This window comes from Staurois parvus, unplaced genomic scaffold (genome assembly GCF_062004578.1).
Source record: "Staurois parvus isolate SC_StPar_1 unplaced genomic scaffold, SC_StPar_1.0 ptg000562l, whole genome shotgun sequence".
Taxonomy (NCBI): domain Eukaryota; kingdom Metazoa; phylum Chordata; class Amphibia; order Anura; family Ranidae; genus Staurois; species Staurois parvus.
The window spans coordinates 3,802,350-3,818,258 of NW_028318358.1; the positions used below are offsets into that span (position 1 = coordinate 3,802,350).

The following is a 15,909-nucleotide window of genomic DNA, read 5'->3' on the forward strand; positions in this document are numbered from 1 at the left end:
AAAAGACACCCAATTTCTCTTGGCATCCTCTCTCAGCTACACTGCTGTTCTGGACAGGCGCCATCTGCAATGGAGAATGTAGACTGCACCTGCCTACATGTAGATTGTGATGTACACTGTCAATCTAAACAAAAACTCTGCATCCACCATATTATAGAAAACAAATATTGATTACATTTAAGTCAGAAAGGTATTTTGACTATCCTATGCATGAAGCTCCTGGACATATGAAGAGGTTGATTTCCTTCACATTCATAGCGGCACAAATTACCATCGCACAATCCGGGAGGTCAGCTATTATCACCACTCAATATGGTCAAAGCTAAGCTATCTTGCATCTTGATAAATTAAGGACTTTCTGCACTTCTTAATGACAAAGTGAAGTCGTTCGAAAAGGTTTGGGATCCATGGATCTCCTAACTCTCAGGAAATGTCTAGTGTTATCGTTATCTTTATTAGAGAATGAATGGTGTCTTAATTTTACCCCTTTATCATTTTCTTTTTCTTCAGTTTTTAGAGAGGCTGCCTTCCATTCCATTGCAGCATCCCAAATAACATAGCACCTGAGATTTGCACTGGGACAGGGTGGAGGAGGAGATCCCTCTCCAGGGATATTCTTCTTGTTTGCCCAAATTGGTCATGTTTGTTCTGCCTCATATTGATACAATTGATACAGACTGATATGAGCCTGCAAGGTGCCACTCACTTGCAGGTACTTTGTTTGCCTACATATTTTTACGCATTGGTTCAAATTCATTTTGTCTTCATTTTAAAACAGTAGTAAACCGCAGAAAAATTAAAATTGGGCCCCTACAGGTTAATGTTATAATGTGCTAGTATGCATGATAGCCGCAGCACAGCACTCTCAATGGACGGCATGCTCTACATTGAGATTGCAGTGCATATGGGCCGGTGATGTCACCAGCTGCTAAAGTATATGTCTCGCAAACGGTGCACGTTTAGGAGATATTTGTTCTACCTACACCTGTAGGTATAAACAAAAAAGCAGACTTTACTACTGCTTTAATGTAATAAAAGAGGGTGATCTCTTGAAGTTGGTACTCCGGGTTTATTATATCAAATGGCAATGTAAAAAACAAGTTTAGTTGCAAGATATATAGATCATATTTATATCAAAGTACAGCATCAAATTTATTGTATAAAACTAAGAAAAAAGCAAAATTCATCTTTAGCCAGGAACATTTTACTTACTATATAAACAATTTCCGCCTAGTGTGTATAAAGGCTGCTAGATTAAATATCTGCATACAACTAACAAAAATGCATACATACATTGTATTTTAAAAGAGGGGCTGTAGAACAGGTACAATGTGTATCTATTAAACAATCTGATTTCACTATTCAGCAATTTAAGGACAGCCAGAACAATGCAAAGTCATTCCTAAAGGAATGATATGGGTTAATCTAGTTTTCCACTGCTCCGAGTAATATTATATATAAGCCTATTTTCTACAGGCAGTGTAAGGACAAAGCTAAGAAAAATACAGAGTATGAAATGGGTTTGGCAGCAGCACAGGAAGAATGCAAACTACAGGTTTCCCAGCAGCTTTTGTAGAACAGCTCTTTATAATTATTGCAACAGTGCCATTTTTAGATCTTTCAGAAGCAGACAGAGCTTGTTAAAATTGTTATTATTATATATTATACTTCTTTCATTCAGGTGTTCATTCATAGTAATTTACTCCTGCATAAATCCTAAAAAGACGTTGCCTCATTGTCTTTAATACAGTGAAACAAAGAGTTACCTTTAACTCTGCAATCTGCGATGTCACGTGCCACATGAGGTTCTCGCTCAGGAACTTTATCCCGTATGGACCGATCAGCTCAGCCAAAGATTTCATTTCTGGAGAAGCAAGAATAAAAAGAACATTTTCAATATAAATGGTAGAATACATGCACAGGGTTAGTAAAACCTGGCTTAAATTCTTGAGTTAAACCAGAACCATTTTATTTTCAAAAACTCTGAAATTGCAGTTTACAAATAATGCATGCAAGCATACTTGTAAAACCTTGGGGTGTATTCAATACAAATTTGAAAAATTAAAAAACTTCAGCGCTGATTCCTATGAAAAAATAAAACTGTACTTTACCAAATGAAGGCAACAGCAATAGGGGCATGTACCTAATTAGAATATACTATCACCAGCCACTTTATTAGGTACACCTTGCTAGTGCCAAGAAAATAACCCTTCACACCATTACACCACCACCAGCCTGAACCATACATACAAGGCAGGATGGATTCATGCTTTCATGTTGTTTACGCCAAATTCTGACCCTACCATCTGAATGTCGCAGCAACCAGTCCACAGATTCTCCTCTGACCTCTGACATCAACAAGGCATTTTGGTCCACACAGCTGCCGCTCACTGGATATTTTCTATTTTTCGGACCATTCTCTGTAAACCCTAGGGATGGTTGTGTGTGAAAATCCCAGCAGATCAGCAGTTTTTGAAATACTCAGGCCAGTCCATATGGCACCAACAACCATGCCACGTTCACAGTCACTTAAATCCTCTTTCCTCCCCATTCTGATGCTCGGTATGAACTTCAGCAAGTCCTCTTCACCACATCTACATGCCTAAATGCATTGTGTTGCTGCCATGTGATTGGCTGATTAGCAATTTGTGTTTCCAAGCAATTGAACAGGTGTACCTAATAAAGTGGCTGGTGAATGTATGTGCTACTCATGATCTTGTTGGTTGTCTTCATGCTTCACTAAATAAATATTTTGTTATAACATTCTAAGAGGCAATGAATACTTGGCCAGATATTCTATTAAGGTACTGTGCTTTGTATAATGGCTTTACAGAAGATCAACATTAAAATAAAGAGATAGCAAAAGCAAGACAATTAAATCAAAAAATGTATTTCCCTTTAGAGCTCACTATATTGTGACAGCTGTAATGAGTATTTGTATTCAAGGTCAATACAGAGTCACACTACTAATGGTAAAAGGGGAGGCTACAGTATTTACTCAAATTTAACCGGAAAAGAGAGGCATTATCATCATTGTCATCTGAGGTTTTTTCCATTAAAATTGAATTTTGTTCAAATTGAAATCATTTAATATTTTTAAACAAAAGTTCTGCCATCACTGCAGCAATAACATTGCTCATTTTTCTGCCTCCTATATGAGCTAAACACTTTGTGATAGTGTCAGAAGGTCTCTATAAAGTCTTGTGTACAATGCAGCTAAAATATTGATTACGAGGATTAAGTGGCATTTAGGACAGGACAGGTAAGTAAGGGTTAGTTACGAATCATAAAATCCCTATGTCACCTATAAACAAAAGGTTAATTCTCATGGGATATCATGATAGATTTACGGTATTAAGCTGCCAACAGACATCAGAGGGCAGTCAGATGTGCTGTCATGATCCACTCGTCATCAAGGAAGAACATCTATTAAGTGCACCATAACCTAACAAGTTTTAAGAGACGAACGGTGCAAGGGGAGGGGAGGGGAGAATTAGCAACCTGAACAGGTTTTCCAATATCCCCAGCACCCCCATCAGTGGCAAGGATATGGACATGAGATAAACACCCAATCCAGAATTGGCGTGAGAAAGTAAATCCAAGCCTGCAACATGCATTACACTCTGCGGGTAAAGGGTAAATGAGGATCCTATATGTCATTGGTGGTAAATGTGGGCTTCCAATAACAAGTCCAGTCACCAGGAAAACCCACAGGTAGGTTTGGTCTGCATTGCTGAGATACAGTTTACAGATTTGCCTCACTTGTGACAGGCGCATAGGCAAACCAAAATTTAAAATAGAATAGTCTGGCAGCAGAACAAACTATAGTCAGCCAACATGGCAGGTAGAAGGTCATCTTCAGACAGAAACCCAAAGGTTTGGATATACAGTATGGGTCCATAGGAACACAGGTCTGTTTATACAGGTTATAATACACAGGTCCAAATACTTCAGGAAATGTTTTGTTGTTCCTTTCTCTGGGACTAAAGGTGAAATCTAGGTATGATCTGTATTGCATACTTATATTGGTCTAGCTTGCTGTAATGTAAGTAAACATATCTCATATTCAAGGGCCCGATGGAGAAGCTGGCAATCACTGTAGTAGTTGCTTACTTCTGAGTCCTGTACCGAGCAGCTTACTCACCACTACCACCATTCACAGAACACCATGTATTTATTTATTTTACAAGGCTGATTGAAAGAGGTGGGGATTGTGACTTTACCACCCCTCCTCTCTACCTCATATTCATTAAAAAAAAAAAAACAAGTCATGTTATGTATGATGGCAGTGCTGACTGAGAGATTCCTGTGGTCAATGTGGAGAGTGAAGCTGCTCGGCAAAGGGCCCAGAAGATAGCGGCAGTAGATGTCAGCTTCCCTAGTGGTCCATCAGGTATGAGATATGCATAATTCATTGGTCCAAGCTAATCAAACATAAGTATACAATACAGATCATACCTGGAGTTCAGCTTTAAATATGGTAAATTGCAATTTATACTATAATGTGTTCCGAAGTGCCATAATCCTTTCTGAATTAAATAGATGCACCACTCAGTATACATAATATTGCCTCCTAATGGAAATTAACGTGCAGAGACATCAGTTTACATCAGTACTCATGCAAGCTGCAATGATTTTTATACATGTTGCAGATTCCTGTACAGAAAAAATCTGCACGTGTTACAAGTGTTGTGGTGTGAACAGGGCACATAGAGATTAATTGATTTTGTTGCGCCCTTGCAGAACGCGTGCAGAAAAACTGACGTCTCTGCACCATGGTGTGAACGAGTCCTTAGTCATCGGCCCACTCTTTCATCTAAATTTGATGTGCCTGCTTTAAATTATACGACTGGTAAGTCTGAAAGAAGCCGTAAAGACTTTGTCTATGACAGTATTTGTACAAATGAAAAAAACTCTGGTTCCTGGATACATATAGTTATTCAGCCATGTCAAAATATAATACATTTCAAATTGAAAGGAGTTCTATAGTCACAGCATACACTTTCATATTACAACATCTGCATTGTAATGGCAATAAAACCAAACAGTATTTCTGACAATCCAATAAGCTTACTTTTTGTGAGTTCTGCCTGTCTGCTGGCCATCTCTGCCCACAACTTTCTGGAATCCCTGCATGCTTTACAGCTTCTCTGCTGGTTACTCAAAACAGAGTTCCAGATGATTTAAAAAAAAAAAAATCAGCAGCAAAAAAAAACCCGTAGCTGCTGACTTTTAAAATACAGACACTTACCTGTTACACGATCCAGCGGTGTCCTCGCCACGGCTGGTTTCTGCAGCTGTCTACCATCCCCGGTGCCGGCATCGTCAGTGTGGGCAACCAGCTTGCGACTTCACAGCCGGGTGCAGTCTGTGCATGCATGAGTAGTCTTCTGGGACCTGTCATGTGTCCCAGAAGACTACGGGGAGAGAGGGGGGAGGACAACTTCCCAATCGCCTTAGGTGATCGCAGAGGAAGTTTGAGCGGGTACTTGTCAAATTCGGGTACCAGCTCCCCAAAGGCGCCCCTCCTTAACGGGGAGCGGGGGACAATGCATTAAAGCGCAACTTCCCCTTCTGGGTGGAGCTATGCTTTAAGGATTATATATCCCATGGTCCCTTGCTGCCTGCAAGCAGTGATTCCTGTACTGATTCTGCCTTCTGAAACTCCTCCTCACAGCACCTCTGTAGTTCAGAAGGCAGGCTCTGTGAAATGTGTGACACAGCAGTGCCTACTGACAGGGCATGTTGAATGCGTGTCACAGAATTCAAGGTAGATGTGTGGGGATCTTCACAAAGTAAGTTTACAAACATTTTTTCAAATTTATAGGAGTAGGCTAGAAATTAATGTAATACAATGTGGAAATTAATATATGATTTTACTTTTTGACCACAGATATACTGTGCAGTGCTTAAAATGGAAAATCTGCAGACTACACAGAATTCTCTAACTGGTCATCAGTGCATAGAAATGCATTGAATAGCACATTTGAATTGCTAATTGAATTGCATGAAATGCAACCCTTAACGTTGTACAACTGCCTCTGTTCAAGGACAAACATATTACTTAAATGGAAGCCTGTTGACTACAAGATCTGGTAATGTCATTGCACAGACTGCAGCAATGTCAGCTCGGCAGAAAGCCAAGGACTGTGATGATGGTAAACTATTGGATTAAACCCATAGGCTGCAGTCTGTGTGAAGGTGCCCGAAGTGCAGCAGCAACTCAAGGGCCCTATTACAGCGCAGGATGGGTCAAATCACCTTTAATACACTCTTAGCTCAGTGTATGTAGAGCTCCAGAGTATGAGCGTATTAACTTTCTTTCCAATTTTCAAATCTTTGGAATAGTAAATTGATTTAGGAAGAGCCATTTGGCTGCAAGCCTTGTAAAATCCTTGTTTACTGCTGATAACCTCACAGTGTAATAGAAATAGAAACGTCTAATATCGCTAAATCATTCCACAGAAATGCATTCCACAAATCAATAATTAAATTGGATGCTGGAGAATCCCAGTGGTTGGTGATCCCTGAAATATATTTCTCTGCTGTGTAGTAGATTAACAGAAATTACTGCTCTGCCATCACATGCAAGAGTCTAATAACATTTGACAGGAATTAAAACTCAGTAAAGAGGAGGGACCGCAACATCGCCATGGCAACATGCTCTGGGGGATGCTGCTCGCATACAGGACCGCCGCATCTGACAAAAAGCAAGTAAAGTGCCTGTCTCTGCTTGTTTATCATAGGAGGGGGTGGGTGGTTGTCTGCTAGTGTTATTTTCCACAAGATTGTACTGCAGAGGAAGCTCTGGAATCCGATTGGTTATCAAAGCTTTAGGAAGAGCTTTTGGTTTTCTTTAAAATAAGATGAGTAAATAAAACACTGGATATTATAAATTGCCAGCAAATACCGGTATTAGCATTTAGATCCTCAGTGGGATAATATTTATCAATATAGCAATACTATGATCAGAATTATACAGAATTGCCATTGCTAAGTACAATCTGACTTTGAGACCGTATCAGATTAGTGCTTGGAGCAGCCTTTCTTAAAGCGTTTGTAAACCCTTATATATACAGTTGTGTTCAAAATAATAGCAGAGTGTTGAAAAAAGTGAATAAAGCTCAAAATCCTTCTAATAGCTTTTATTTCCATACACACAAATGCATTGGGAACACTACACATTCTATTCCAAATCAAAACATGAAGAAAAATATATCAAATTTGTGTTGTTCCTCTAAAAAAATTTAAGAAAAGTGAATATTACACTGTTCAAAAAAATAGCAGTGTTTGTATTCTTCTTTACAAACTCAAACATTCACTATATAAACTGAAAAATGTTTGAAGATTTTGCTTTCCTTTGAATCACTTAATGAATATTTAGTTGTATAAGCACTGTTTCTGAGAACTGCTGTACATCTGTGTTGCATGGAGTCAACCAACTTCTGGCACCTGTGAACAGGTATTCCAGCCCAGGATAATTGGACTACATTCCACAGTTCTTCTATATTTCTTGGTTTTGCCTCAGAAACTGCATTTGTGATGTCACCCCACAAGTTTTCTATTGGATTAAGATCCGGGGATTGGGCTGGCCACTCCATAACGTCAATCTTGTTGGTCTGGAACCAAGATGTTGCACGTTTACTGGTGTGTTTGGGGTCGTTGTCTTGTTGGAACACCCATTTCAAGGGCATTTCCTCTTCAGCATAAGGCAGCATGACCTCTTCAAGTATTCTGATGTATTCAAACTGATCCATGATCCCTGGTATGTGATAAATAGGTCCAACACCGTAGTATGAGAAACATCCCCATATCGTGATGCTTGCACAACCATGCTTCACTGTCTTCACAGTGTACTGTGGCTTGAATTCAGTGTTTGGGGGTCGTCTGACAAACTGTCTCCGGCCACTAGACCCAAAAAGAACAATCTTACTTTCATCAGTCCACAAAATGTTGCGCCATTTCTCTTTAGGCCAGTCAATGTGCTCTTTGGCAAATTGTAACCTCTTCAGTACGTCTTTTTTTCAACAGTGGGACTTTGCGGGGGCTTCTTGCAGATAGCTTGGCTTCACATAGGCATCTTCTAATTGTAACAGTACTCACAGGGAACTTTACACCTTCTTTGATCTTCCTGGAGCTGATTGTTGGCTGAGTCCTTGCCATTTTGGCTATTCTTCTATCCATTTGAATGGTAGTTTTTCGCATTCTTCCACGTCTTTCAGGTTTTGGTTGCCATTTTAAATCATTTGCGATCATTTTAGCTAAGCAGCCTATCATTTTCTGCACTTCTTTATATGTTTTCCCCTCTCCAATCAACTTTTTAATCAAGGTATGCTGTTCTTCTGAACAATGTCTGGAATGACCCATTTTCCTCAGAATTTCAGAGAGAAATGCACTGTAACCAGCATGTACAACATTTGCTGCCTTCCTTCCTTAAATAAGGGCAATAATTGCCACCTGTTTTTCAAAGAATGAATGACCTCACTAATAGAACTCCACACTGCTATTATTTTGAACATACCCCTTTCAATTAGTGATTCAATTACACAGAATCAGCAGCATGCATGTCATGACTGTTGGGTCTGTTGGATTTCTATTACTCTACTACACCTGCTAGTAAATTATTTGCCATGTAGAAATATAATTTCTACCAAAAACAGTGATTGATCAGGTTAGTGATGTCTGAATGCTATTATTTTGAACACAACTGTACCAAGTGAAGTGACTGGACTCAGGTGATACACAGAGATGCAATAAATCCTCCTAAATACGTTGTACCTGTTTATCTGCAGCATCCTCTCTTCTACAGCCTTTCAGAGTCCATAACTTCTAAAGCTTGTTTGAGTGGTCAGAAAAATGGGTGGAGAGCTAAAATTACACTCAGTGAGAGCTCTGAGTAAGAGCCAATTGGAGGAAACAGACCCCCCCCCCCACACACACACACACACAAGGGGTCCCATTAGATTGGTGGTCTGTTGTTGAAAGAGTCCCTTGCATTGGTGGTTAGTGGAGACAATCTCCCCCAGGACAGACTTCGGGACTTGTGTATCAGAGGTTGCGCAAAGCAAAAGCTATTTGGGATTAACATGGACCATTTAATAAATTTGGTTTCCACTCCATGAATACATTCCAGGCATCACTATATACTAAAACATACATACAGTATATGTTTATAAAATAAGCTTTACCTTTTATCATTAAAAAACAATCTTGAGCTCTAGAAAATGACTTTGCCTATGCTGAAATTATACTATATCAGTCAGCTGCAGGCGGAAGGAAGGATTCCTAGTCTCCTCTCCCCACTGATCAGACTGCAACCTGTAACTTTGTAGGAAATCACAAGGTGAGAGGCTGCAACAGCAGGCTGATGTGGGTCAGACCTTTGTTAGCTCAGCCAATATCTGCACAAGCACCAGGATTTACATGATTGTGTCATCTCTGAACAAGCATCTATGTCCTAAAAAAAATACATTATACACTGACCTTGGATAGTGCATGAATCTGATTCTGTCCTTTGGATGAGAAATGCAGAGTAAGTATTGTTAGGAAGGTATTCCACATTACTTAGCATGCATGCACTTAATATGAAAAAATCTATCTAATGCTGGTTCCACTTTAAACGTTGTTTCTGTTAACCTGAATGAGAAAATAACAGCAGAAATATACCTGATTTCTTCAGGTAACGCCTCCACATTCCATTCCACTACTTTTAAAACTGATGCCAACAGATTTTTAAAGGTTAAGATAAAGACTATACTGCAGGTGACTCATGCAGTCTTGCCAACAGAAGACGTCACACTCACGTTTAAGCTAAACTCTGGGCAAATAGAAAAAGCATTTAAAGGTGAAGATTAATCTACCTATATTTGCCTTCCCTGGCTCATCCTTTCCCCCTCCTCAATATAATAATAATATTTTTTAAAATAAATAATTTCAGTTTTCATTACATACCTTATTGTATACCCAGTGACATCCCTAGGTCTCTGCGCAGCTCTATGCAATGCAGACAGATAATGGCTGGTGGGAGGAGCCAGCAGTGTGCCTTACATAGCTTCTGAAAAAAAACACAGCACACTGTCTTGGTACTCCTATCAAAAGCCCTCAGACCTGATGCAAGCAGGGGGCTTGCTCTGTGGAGGAATTATGCAGAGATTTGATCTGTGGATTTCAGTATGGAGGAATGGGCATGCCTAAGCAGGCTGTATTTGCCTGCAGACCAGCCTAAGTAACACCCACATGTGATGCTGAGCCTGCATGATTGTATTGTCTCCCGTTATATTGTAAAGCGCTGAGCAAACTGTTGGCGCTATATAAATCCTGTATAATAATAATAATGATTGAAAGAATTGAAAGCCAGTGAATGGAAGTGTCAGGTCAGGGACAGTAAGGTTGAACAGAAAAGAGCTATATAATGCTGGATGTCCTTCAGCCAGGAAATGGGGAGGGTTCTATCCAACTGGCTGCAACTTCTAATGCACACTGTGAGAAGTGAGCAGAGTGTATGGGCTGGTGATGTAACTGGCTGCATGCAGTGTGATTATCTCCTAAACAGGGCAAGTACCTACAGATAAGCTTTATTATACACTTACCTGTAGGTACAAGTTATAAAAAAAGACTTTACTTCCACTTTAACAAGTTGAAGAGTCTTCCTGCAAATATTCAGGGAGTATGGAGTATCTCATTATCTCCCCTCTCCCTCTCCATGTTCTTCAGCAAGAAAATTTCAAAAAAGGACATCCCTTAGACTGATTCCTGAGCCAGGAGTGAATGAACTGTCGTTGTGTGCCTAGCTGCTTCTTCATTAGTTTTGGGAAAGAACCAGTTAATATACAGCGGCTCCCTTAGGAGAAGCTCTACATAAGCTCACTTGAAATATCACCTTTCATGCTGTAAATGCTGCCTGTCTGCTTGCCATTTCTTTCCACAACTTCCTGGATACCCTGCCTGCTTTGCAACTCTCCCTCTGTTCATTCATTTTAGTTACTTACATTTCTAAGGACTACATATCCAATGGTACCTTGCTCCCTCCAAGCAGCGATTCCTGTACTGACTCCACCTCCTGAAACTCCTCCTCTCAGCACCTCTGTAGCTCAGAAGGCAGGCTCTGTGAAATGTGTGACACAGCAGTGCCTACCCACAGGACATAGTGAATATGTGCCACTTTAAAGGTTTTTCTGTGAATATGAACTGGGTGAACCCACTGTACATGGTGGCTCCCTGCAGGCTACAACTTTCCATCAACCTTCTGGCTTCAACCCACCCAGCTCCTGATTTATAAGAGAAAAAGACAGTCCAACGTGAGACATCCAGGAGTGGGGCTTCCTTTAAAGGGCTACTAACCCCTACTTACAAACCTGTACATCTGTGCAAGACTGAAGGTAAGGCTGGATTTCAGTTTTAGAGTAGATGTAATACCCAAGGTCCATGTCTGATGATTTTGTAGCAGCTAAAGAATTATTTCTAGCATTTGTTTATAGGAAAAAAATGTATTGCAATGAATGGAAGGTCACTGAAACTCCAAGAAATTCAGGCTCTGTTCAAAGCTATGCAGTTACGACGGTGGGCACACATTTTGTATGCCGTGCTTAGGGCAGCTCATTCATTTCAATGGGCTGCTCTGGGTGCAAAAATTACAGAAAAGAAGCGCATGACCCTTTTTTTTTTTTTTACATTAAAGTGCATCAAAACGCTTGGCACATTCATACCATGTGCTTTGGTGCATGCATTAGCAGGGTGGGTCAAGGTGCCATTAAGAATTAATGGCACTGCCACACACATGCAAAAGGGATGCGCATTTTTTGTGCATTTTAGGAAAGCATATGATTTTGTGTGTGTTTCCACGTGCACAACCTAGCCTTATAGCATTGTTGCAACCACTTCCAGTCTACCTGTACTCCAGTGCTAGTTGCATGGAATGTTTTGCTCTAGGCACAGACGTATGTGGATTTCAGTGCAATTTCCAGGTTGAAGAAATGCACTACAGTTCATTTAACATGATTTCCTATGGATCTAGTCAGGGTCTTTTTTTCCACATCAGATTGTGTTTTGCATGTAATGGACTTCAGTGGAACTGCACCAAAAATGCAAGTATTGCTTTTTTATGCGTGTTTTTGCATTTTGCAATTGTGTGTTGTGATTCTTGTGCCTTGTGACGTTAGTTGCTAAGGAGCTGTCAGCCGCCAATGTCCTCAACTGGTAAACAACATGGTTTTTAACCAATTCAATACCAGGCAATTTTACACCTTCCTGCCCAGGCCAGTTTTCAGGTTTCAGCGCTCTCACACTTGGAATGACAATTGCGCGGTCATACAACATTGTACCCAAACTAAAATTTTATCATTTTCTTCACACAACTAGAGCTTTCTTTTGGTGGTATTTAATTAACAAAAAAAGACCAAAAATTTTGAAAAAAAAAAAGTTTTTCTTTGTTTCTGTTATACAAGTTTGCAAATAAATAATTGTTCTTCATAAATTTAGGCCAAGATATATTCTGCTACATGTCTTTGGTGAAAATAACCAATTAGGATGTATTTTTAGTTTGTAGGAAAGTTATAGAGTTCGCAAACTATGGTATAGATCTGAATATTGATCAATCCTGAAGTACTGACAGCCAATCTAATTTCTTGAGGTCCAAGAATGTCAGAACAGTACAGCTATCCCCCAAATTACCCATTTTTGCAAAGTAGACAGGCCGACGTACTTCATAAGAGGCATGGCGAGTTTTTTGAAGTTGTATTTTTTTTGTCATAATATTTCGGAAAATGAAAAAATTAAAAAAATTAGTTTCACTATTTCTTTTTTACATATTGTCACCAGTGCTGTTCAGCATCATCATATAACTGGCATGGCGGTGATCAGGGACACTATGAAAAAAAAAATTTTTTTTTTTTTAATTTTTTTTATTATTTTATATTAAATTTTTTTTCTTTTTTTTAAGATTTTTTTTTTCATATTTCACTAAGACCAAAGTAGCACAATGTTACCATAGTAACATTGTACTACTTTGGGGAAGTGATCAGTATTTTTTTTTTTTTTACACAATTTGCTAATAGCTAATAGCAAAGAATTACTTTGCTATAAGCAATTACTTTGCTATAAGCATGACATCGATTCATTCAGGGTTTTTTTTTTTTTTTTTTTTTTTTTTTTTGTGCTTAGCTGTGATTTGGCCACAGCTAATCACATGACATGTGCATGTGATTAGCTGTGACCATTCACAGCTAGACACTAGTATACAATGGATGGCATGAATGAAGCCATCCATTGTATACAACTGTCATGTGACCTGCTGTGAGTGGGCACAGCAGGTCACATGGTATCGGCAATGGGGCCGATACTCAGATCTGTCATCGGCCGTGTCCGAGGTACACGGCCGGTGACAGATCGCACCGCTGCGCCGCTCTGCAGGAGCACAATCTGCGCATGTGCGGGAGGACGCCATATGGCGTCCACCCGGAACGCTGATGACATTTGCCGCCCGCCGTTTGGCCATAGGGCGGGCGGCAAATGGTTAAAGAACGAGCAACCGCTGTGTCCTTAACAACTGATAAGTCATCAGCTGTCAGCTGGGTTCCTATTGTCGGCAAATGAAAAATTAAAAAATTAGTGGAAAAAAACAGCATGGGCCCCCCCAATCCCTACCAGGTCAATCACGATGAATGCCCCCGCCGACCCGAAGAAAAAGAAAGAGCTCCACTCCCGTCAAAAGCACCCGCTGTCTGACAGCTCTTAAATAACCCAAGGGGCTGAGCCACCCAGTGATGTCACCTCATATCCCCTCATGCTGAAGGGATGTGGCCTGGTATGGTTCAGGAGGAGGGGTGCTCACTTGCCCCCCCCCCTTTCCTGACCTGCTGGGCTGCATGCTCGGATAAGGGTCTGGTATGGATTTTAGAGGGAACCCCACGCCAGATTGAGTGTTACATACCATAAAATATAAATAGATGTGTTATAGGATGACATCTACTCAGTAAATTTAACACCATAAGTAATGTTAAACTTAATTTTTCTCGCTTTCTAGTTTCTCGCTCAATAATGGAGACCTAAGGCCTAGTTCACACTGGCACTGAAAGCAGGTGTTTGAGGGATGTTTCAAGCGCTCCTCAAATGCCTATGTAAAAAATTATATGGGCAGCACACATTATCAAAACATGAAGCGTTAGCGTCGTGTCGCTCCAACATTGAAGCCTCACGTCGAGTCTGGAGGAGTTTCAAGCCTTTCAATGCCCCCTATTCAAGTCTGTGGTGACAATCCACAAACACACTGGCAGCGTTTGTGGGGCATTTGCGGTGCGGTTGCTGCGCGTATCAACATTACAGTTTTGTTTAGTTTAGAGGTGTTTGTGGTGTATTTTAACGATTGTAAAATGCTTATAAAACGCTTCAAAACTGCACACAGGGCATTTGGGGAGTGATTTTAACATTTGTAAAAAGCCAGTCTCACTCCTATACTAAAGCTCAGTAACTCCTTTCTAATGGCCATACTAAAGCTATAGGAGCATTTGGTAAGAGTTAGAAATTTAGTCAAGTGTGAACAAGCCCTAAAGCACTGCACCTACTATTAAAAGGATAGGATGATAGAAAGAAAAGAGGAAGGAGAGAAGAAGGTCTGAGAGAAGTTAGCTTAGGATTGTAGTAGGGCATAAAACCTGGGGTTTTTTACAGTTACCACTTTGGGGGTCACTTCAAGATGCCAGATGGCTGGATCTTTGTAACTGATTGGATAAATCAATACCATGGGTGATTGTCTGTCTGCGCAATGCTGGCTAGTTTAGATGAGTCATACTCCAGGAAATGTTGGCTGTGACCAGAGATAGAGGAACAGTTGTGGTTTTCCAAGCTTGTGCAATTGATATTTTAGCTGACAGCATTATGAAAAAGATCAGCGTCAGAGTGCATCCTGAAAGGTTAGGTATTGGTCATTTAATAAGACTATGCAGGGGTCCCTAGGGTGTAGCCTTGTAAAAGAGGACATTGACCCCTTTCCAGAACCTAATGAGTTTGGAACAAAGCCACCAAGTAATATTTTAATGAAATCTGGAGATTTAAACTTATTGAAATGACCTTTGAAATGATGTTAACATGTTAAAGCTTATATAACATTTTAGTGATTTTACATATGCTTTTATCTGCTTAATACATCGATTCAAAACTTATCACCTGTATTTCTAAAAGCTGGTAGCATAGATACCAATATGTCTTGATATCAGCTTCCTGTATTCCATTGGAAAAGAACTCGAGCTGATACTAAGAGGTGGCAGCAATTTGGCAATCCGGCTCTTTTGCATTGCAACTGTGCAACTTTCCCAACAGACTGATACAACAAAGGTTGTATAACCTTTGTCAGAAACAAATTCACTGCTGACATCAGAGCTGATCCTTTTTGTCCCCAAAGTGGCACCATAAATGGTCTCACCCTCACCCAGGTGATAAACCAGGGGTGGGATTGACAGGTTAATGTCTAGTCTAACGTTCCAAAATCCAAAATCAATATATTATTCTTTAGGCAGTTGCTGGCAAAATTTATTTTCCAGGTTCTTCTTATATCTTAGGAAATCCAGTGGTGAACTACCAACAAAATGTTCATATCTACTTAACACCAGTACATATTGCACCGCCAGATGATGCCACAATCCTCTAACAGATTCTCCATCGAAGTATAAAATAAAAAAAAAAATGAGAGAAGTTACGCTGTGAGAGAACCCTTTTTATTGCCTTGCACGTGGGAACAAAGACACAAAGTAAAGTGCTGAAAAATTACTAGAGGAGACCCAGGAGGATATTAAAAGCCAGGGGATCATTCAATTCATTGAAGTCTATCTACATCTAAAATATCAGCTTTAGATGGAGTTGGCCTTTAATAAACAGAGCATGAAAACAGAATGTGCAGCTTAGCTGTATTCTGACATT

General features: G+C 40.0%; 1 protein-coding gene across 2 annotated transcripts in view; it reads right to left on the reverse strand.

Annotated features, from left to right (window-relative positions):
• Nucleotides 1-15,909, reverse strand: part of NCKAP1L (NCK associated protein 1 like) — a 294,538-nt gene that overhangs the window by 151,625 nt on the left and 127,004 nt on the right. For both annotated transcript variants that reach the window (XM_089691400.1, XM_089691401.1), the window contains exon 23: nucleotides 1,767-1,864. In XM_089691400.1, the coding sequence (XP_089547526.1) occupies nucleotides 1,767-1,864 (98 nt within the window). The remainder of the gene's footprint in view (nucleotides 1-1,766; nucleotides 1,865-15,909) is intronic.